Raw genomic sequence first — 7,388 nt, forward strand, 5'->3', positions numbered from 1 at the left:
TGATCTTCTGAAGCCTTCCTCTCTCAACTCGTCAAAATCATTCTCTGTCCAGCTTTGTTCCATTGCTGGTGAGGAGCTGCATTCCTTTGGAGGAGGAGAGGCACTCTCATTTTTAGAGTTTCCAGTTTTTCTGCTCTGCTTTTTCCCCATCTTTATGGTTTTATCTACCTTTGGTCTTTGATGATGGTGACATACAGATGGGTTTTTGGTGTGGATGTCCTTTCTGTTTGTTAGTTTTCCTTCTAACAGTCAGGACCCTGAGCTGCAGGTCTGTTGGAGTTTACTGGAGGTCCACTCCAGATGCTGTTTTCCTGGGTATCAGCAGCGGTGGCTGCAGAATAGTGGATATTGGTGAACCGCAAATGCTGCTGCCTGATCATTCCTCTGGAAGTTTTGTCTTAGAGGAGTACCAGCCATGTGAGGTGTCAGTCCACCCCTACTGGGGGATGCCTCCCAGTTAGGCTACTCAGGGGTCAGGGACCCACTTGAGGAGGCAGTCTGCCTGTTCTCAGATCTCAAGCTATGTGCTGGGAGAACCACTACTCTCTTCAAAGCTGTCAGACAGGGACATTTAAGTCTGCAGAGGTTATTGCTGTCTTTTGTTTGTCTGTGCCCTGCCCCTAGAGGTGGAGCCTACAGAGGCAGGCAGGCCTCCTTGAGCTGTGGTGGGCTCCACCCAGTTCAAGCTTCTAGGTGGCTTTGTTTACCTGCTCAAGCCTTGGCAATGGTGGGCACCCCTCCCCCAGCCTCACTGCCACCTTGCAGTTTGATCTCAGACTGCTGTGCTAGCAATGAGCGAGGCTCCATGGGCGTAGGACCCTCTGAGCCAGGCACGGGATATAATCCCCTGGTGTGCCATTTGTTAAGCCTGTTGGAAGAGTGCAGTATTAGGGCGGGAGTGACCCGATTTTCCAGGTGCCATCTGTCACCCTTTTCTTTGACTAGGAAAGGGAATTCCCTGACCCCTTGTGCTTCCTGGGTGAGGTGATGCCTCGCCCTGCTTCGGCTCATGCACGGTGCACTGCACCTACTGTCCTGCACCCACTGCCTGGCACTTCCCAGTGAGATGAACCTGGTACCTCAGTTGGAAATGCAGAAATCACCCGTCTTCTGCGTCAGTCACGATGGGAGCTGTAGACTGGAGCTGTTCCTATTCGGTCATCTTGGCTCCACCCCCCCCCCTTTTTTTTTTTTCTTTTTTTTTGTGACGGAGTCTCATGCTGTCACCTGGGCTGGAATGCAGTGGCACAATCTTGGCTCACTGCAACCTCTGCCTCCCAGGATCAAGCGATTCTCCTGCCTCAGCCTCCCAAATTGCTGGGATTACACATGCCTGCCACCACTCCAGGCTAATTTTTTATATTTTTAGTAGAGATGAGGTTTCACTATGTTGGCCAGGCTGATCTTGAACTCCTGATGTCGTGATCCGCCCGTCTAGGCCACCCAAAGTGCTGCAGTTGCAGGTGTGAGCCACCACTCCCAGCCTAGAATAACTTCTTAAATGCTTTTATTGTTGACTGAATTTATTTCTCCCTTGATAGTTTCTACTTTGGGTTGATAATTAAATAACACTCTTATCTCTAAGATTATATACATGTCTTCCCATATTTTTATTCTAGTTTTTTCGTGACTGAATTTTAGCTTCACACCTAATTGTGTAATCGATTGTGGTATATGCAGTTAAGCATTTCACTTTACTCTTTCCAAAGAGTATAGTTGTTCAATTACTATTTGTTTTTTATTTCCAAGCTAAATTTAAAAGCTATATTTTTATATATCAGATTATTATATTTTAGTGAGATTTAGTTTTTGGATTTCTATTTATTCCACTATCTGACTTACACATGAGTGATATTAATTTAACATGATTTTAGAATGAAGAAAATGAAGCCATTTTTAGATAAACCAAAAGTAACAATGTATTTCCAGCAGAAAGAGATAATATTAAGGATAATCAGAAAAAAATAGAATAAACTTAGAGAGAAGGTTAGAAATGAAGAAAAGCATGCAAAACATTTTGTACATAAGTGTAAACATTTCTTCACTATTTAATAATAACACTAGAAAATCTAGGGAGTAAAACTATACAAAATATCTAAAATATATATATATAATTATAGATTGGGAAGGGGAAAATGAAGATAAAGTGCTAAAATTTATTGTATTGTTTTGGAAAAGAGTAAACAGTCAAATGGATATTTGTATCTGAAAAATCAAGAATGCAATTCTAATCATCAGGATGCATTTTTTTATTTTTTAGTTTTTTAATTCATGTGATGTCTATTTTTTTCTTTTTTATTATTCTTCAACTTTATTGAGGTATCATTCACAAATAAAAATTGTATATATTTAAGGTGTACAACATGATGTTTTAATATATGTATACCTTGTGAAATGATTACCACAATCAAGCTAATTAACATACCCATTATCTCACATAGTTACCTTTTTCTTGTGGTAAACGCTTTTAAGATCTACTCTCGGCCAGGCCCGGTGGCTCACGCCTGTAATCCCAGCCCTTTGGGTGGCCGAGGCAGGTGGACCAGCCTGACCAACATGGAGAAACCCCGTCTCTACTAAAAATACAAAATTAGCTGGGCATGGTGTCGCACGCCTGTAATCCCAGCTACTCGGGAGGCTGAGGCAGGAGATTTGCTTGAACCCAGGAGGCGGAGGTTGCAGTGAGCCAAGATCTTGCCATTGCACTCCAGCCTGGACAACAAGAGCAAAACTCCATCTAAAAAAAAAAAATCTACTCTCTTTGCAAATTTTAAATATACTTACAGTACAATTAACTACAGTCATGATGCTGTACATTAGATATCTAGAATTTATTCATCCCACATAACTGAAATTTTATACCATTTGAATAATAGTTTCCTGATTCTCCCACCCCCAACCCCTGGAAACCATACCTCTACTGTCTGTTTCCATGAGTTTGACTTTTTTATGTTTCACATATGAGCAAGGTTGTGTAGTATTTGTCTTTTTGTGTCAGGCTTATTTTTCTTAGTTTTACATCCTCCAGGTTCATCAATTCTGCCATGAATGGCAGGATTTTCTTCTTTTTAATTTTTTTTATTTTCCCATTTTTAATTTTTTGTTTGTTACTGAATCATATGTGTTTCTTATGTATTTTGGGTATTAACCAAAATATTTAAGAAATATTTGGTTTGCAAATATGCCATTTCATGGTTCACCTTTCATTTGTTCATTGTTTTCTTTTTTGTGTGGAAATTTTTTAGTTTGATGTAGCCTCACTTCTTTATTTTTCCTTTTGTTGCCTTTGCTTCTCATATCAAATTCAAAAAACGGCTGCAACATGAATATTAGAATTTTCTTCTTTTGATTTCTTTAAACATTTTTATGGTTTTAGGTCTTAGTTTAATTCTTTAACCCATTCGAATTTATTTTTGTTTATGGTGTAAGACAAGGGTCTGATTTCACTTCATTTTGAGGGTTTCACCCTCTCATATCATAAAATTCTTCTATATACCCTTCTATCATCACTGATTACTGATTATATGCCTTGATTTCAGAATCTTGCCAACTAGATTCAGAATTTGACTGGGAGAGAGGACAAGGACCACTTGAGACTCATATTTTATTTCCAGAATCTAGCATCTACCTACCTAGGTATTGAATAAGAAAAATGAAGTTAAGGTTGTTGATGGTAACACTATGCTAATAACTGCAGAGCCAGAAGCACCATAAGGGGCACGATAAGGGAGCCAGCAGACCTCTTATCTCTTCCTGAATGCTAATCTTAAACATCCTGAGGAAGAATGGGACTTCCATTTGGGGTGGGCCTATGACAGGGTAATAAGACAGTAGTGAATATCAAGCTACAAAAAGCCCCCTTTCACATTCTTCTCAGTCCTAACTTTTCATACTAAGCCCAGTCCTTCCAAAGCAGACTGTGAAAGAGTGAAAGCTCCAGGAGACTAGCACTGCAGATTCCGGGTCACTGTGAGTGGGGGAGGCAGGGAAGAAGGGCTCACAGGACAGTCAAACCATGACCCCTGTTTTTCCTTCTTCAAGTAGACCTCTTTAAGACAACAGAGACAACTAAGGCTGAGTGGCCAGGCGAGGAGAAACCATCTCGCCGTAAAACATGGAAGGAACACTTTAGGGGAAAGGTAATATCTTTAAGCAAGAGAACTGAGTGGAGTCAAGGCTGAGAGATGCAGGATAAGCAAATGGATAGTGAAAAGACATTCATGAGGACAGCTAAAACAATAAGTAATGTAAAATACAGCATAGCAAAACTTTAACCTCCAAATCAAGCCTCTACTTGAATCCTTTTCTGAGGGATGAATAAGGCATAGGCATCAGGGGCTGTTGCCAACGTGCATTAGCTGTTTGCAGCCTCACCTTCTTTCATGGAGTTTAAGATATAGTGTATTTTCCCAAGGTTTGAACTAGCTCTTCATTTCTTTATGTTTTAAATGCACTGACCTCCCACATTCCCTTTTTAGTAAAATATTCAGAAATAATTTAAATACACCATTGCCATGAAAATAAATGTTTTTTATTAGGCAGAATCCAGATGCTCAAGGCCCTTCATAATATCCCCCAGTTTAGTGGTTGGACTTAGGGAACAAAGGAACCTTTAATAGAAATTGGACAGCAAGAAAGCGAGCTTAGTGATACTTGTGGGCCAGGGCATTAGCCACACCAGCCACCACTTTCTGATAGGCAGCCTGCACTGGTGGGGTGAATTCTTTGCCAAAGTGATGGGCCAGCACACAGACCAGCACATTGCCCAGGAGCTGTGGGAGGAAGACAAGAGGTATGAACATGATTAGCAAAAGGGCCTAGCTTGGACTCAGAATAATCCAGCCTTATCCCAACCATAAAATAAAAGCAGAATGGTAGCTGGATTGTAGCTGCTATTAGCAATATGAAACATCTTACATCAGTTACAATTTATATGCAGAAATATTTATATGCAGAAATATTGCTATTGCCTTAACCCAGAAATTATCACTGTTATTCTTTAGAATGGTGCAAAGAGGCACGATACATTGTATCATTATTGCCCTGAAAGAAAGAGATTAGGGAAAGTATTAGAAATAAGATAAACAAAAAAGTATATTAAAAGAAGAAAGCATTTTTTAAAATTACAAATGCAAAATTACCCTGATTTGGTCAATATGTGTACACATATTAAAACATTACACTTTAACCCATAAATATGTATAATGATTATGTATCAATTAAAAATAAAAGAAAATAAAGTAGGTAGATTATGAATATGCAAATAAGCACACATATATTCCAAATAGTAATGTACTAGGCAGACTGTGTAAACTTTTTTTTAAGTTTCTTAATGTATCTCAGAGATATTTCCTTTTGTTATACACAACGTTAAGGCATTAAGTATAATAGTAAAAATTGCAGAGAAGAAAAAAAAAGAAAGCAAGAATTAAACAAAAGAAAACAATTGTTATGAACAGCAAATAAAAGAAACTAAAATGATCCTGAGAGTTCCACACTGATGCAATCATTCGTCTGTTTCCCATTCTAAACTGTACCCTGTTACTTATCCCCTTCCTATGACATGAACTTAACCATAGAAAAGAAGGGGAAAGAAAACATCAAGAGTCCCATAGACTCACCTTGAAGTTCTCAGGATCCACGTGCAGCTTGTCACAGTGCAGCTCACTCAGTGTGGCAAAGGTGCCCTTGAGGTTGTCCAGGTGAGCCAGGCCATCACTAAAGGCACCGAGCACTTTCTTGCCATGAGCCTTCACCTTAGGGTTGCCCATAACAGCATCAGGAGTGGACAGATCCCCAAAGGACTCAAAGAACCTCTGGGTCCAAGGGTAGACCACCAGCAGCCTAAGGGTGGGAAAATAGCCCAATAGGCAGAGAGAGTCAGTGCCTATCAGAAACCCAAGAGTCTTCTCTGTCTCCACATGCCCAGTTTCTATTGGTCTCCTTAAGCCTGTCTTGTAACCTTGATACCAACCTGCCCAGGGCCTCACCACCAACTTCATCCACGTTCACCTTGCCCCACAGGGCAGTAACGGCAGACTTCTCCTCAGGAGTCAGGTGCACCATGGTGTCTGTTTGAGGTTGCTAGTGAACACAGTTGTGTCAGAAGCAAATGTAAGCAATAGATGGCTCTGCCCTGACTTTTATGCCCAGCCCTGGCTCCTGCCCTCCCTGCTCCTGGGAGTAGATTGGCCAACCCTAGGGTGTGGCTCCACAGGGTGAGGTCTAAGTGATGACAGCCATACCTGTCCTTGGCTCTTCTGGCACTGGCTTAGGAGTTGGACTTCAAACCCTCAGCCCTCCCTCTAAGATATATCTCTTGGCCCCATACCATCAGTACAAATTGCTACTAAAAACATCCTCCTTTGCAAGTGTATTTACGTAATATTTGGAATCACAGCTTGGTAAGCATATTGAAGATCGTTTTCCCAATTTTCTTATTACACAAATAAGAAATTGATGCACTAAAAGTGGAAGAGTTTTGTCTACCATAATTCAGCTTTGGGATATGTAGATGGATCTCTTCCTGTGTCTCCAGAATATGCAAAATACTTACAGGACAGAATGGATGAAAACTCTACCTCAGTTCTAAGCATATCTTCTCCTGATTTGGATTAAAACCTTCTGGTAAGAAAGGAAAAAAATGTATATATATGTATATATACACACATACATATACATATATATGCATTCATTTGTTGTTGTTTTTCTTAATTTGCTCATGCATGCTAATAAATTATGTCTAAAAATAGAATAAATACAAATCAATGTGCTCTGTGCATTAGTTACTTATTAGGTTTTGGGAAACAAGAGATAAAAAACTAGAGACCTCTTAATGCAGTCAAAAATACAAATAAATAAAAAGTCACTTACAACCCAAAGTGTGACTAACAATGGGGTAATCAGTGGTGTCAAATAGGAGGTTAACTGGGGACAGCTAACTGTTTCTGCCTGGACTAATCTGCAAAAGTGTCTGGGGGAACAGAAAGCCTCTGTGACTTAAAAAGTAGGGGTAGGAGGGGAAAAGGTCTTCTACTTGGCTCAGGTTATTTTTTTCCTCTAGTCCACTAAGAATACTGCGTTTTAAAATCATGTCCTTGATTCAAGTTCCTATTTCTCTTTATATTTTGTTTGTTTAAACCTCCTTCACTAAAATTTACTCTTCTTTCCCTATAGCTTTCCAACGTGATCTCCTTTCTCCCATCCCCCTGTACTTTTTCCCCTTGTACTAAATTAACTCCTCAGGTGACGAAAAACTTTTGAAGTGCAGAGTTCTGCTTCCTGCTATTAAAAGATGTAATTAAAACAGCAAAGGTAGCAAGCATTTATGAGGTCAGCTTAGGGTCTCAGTGTTCCCTAAGGGCCCTGTCAGTCATTCTGAATCCTGC

The 7,388-nt window shown here is 40.0% G+C and overlaps 1 protein-coding gene across 1 annotated transcript; it reads right to left on the reverse strand.

Annotated features, from left to right (window-relative positions):
* Positions 1 to 4,509: 4,509 nt before the first annotated feature.
* On the reverse strand, positions 4,510 to 6,126 carry LOC101126932 (hemoglobin subunit beta). The gene is made up of 3 exons (XM_019036164.3): positions 5,975 to 6,126; positions 5,622 to 5,844; positions 4,510 to 4,772 (listed from the first exon to the last, which is right to left on the reverse strand). Exons 1-3 carry the CDS (start codon positions 6,064 to 6,066, stop codon positions 4,644 to 4,646), a joined length of 444 nt encoding a protein of 147 aa, XP_018891709.1. The 5' UTR covers positions 6,067 to 6,126; the 3' UTR covers positions 4,510 to 4,643.
* Positions 6,127 to 7,388: the final 1,262 nt, after the last annotated feature.

This window comes from Gorilla gorilla, chromosome 9 (assembly GCF_029281585.2).
Source record: "Gorilla gorilla gorilla isolate KB3781 chromosome 9, NHGRI_mGorGor1-v2.1_pri, whole genome shotgun sequence".
Taxonomy (NCBI): domain Eukaryota; kingdom Metazoa; phylum Chordata; class Mammalia; order Primates; family Hominidae; genus Gorilla; species Gorilla gorilla.

Excerpts from the sequence above, each read along its gene's own strand:
- LOC101126932 (XM_019036164.3), bottom strand. The coding sequence starts at position 6,066 with ATGGTGCACCTGACTCCTGAGGAGAAGTCTGCCGTTACTGCCCTGTGG. Across the intron at positions 5,845-5,974 it reads GGTGGTGAGGCCCTGGGCAG|GCTGCTGGTGGTCTACCCTT; the intron begins GTTGGTATCAAG and ends TCCCACCCTTAG. Across the intron at positions 4,773-5,621 it reads TGGATCCTGAGAACTTCAAG|CTCCTGGGCAATGTGCTGGT; the intron begins GTGAGTCTATGG and ends TTCCTCCCACAG.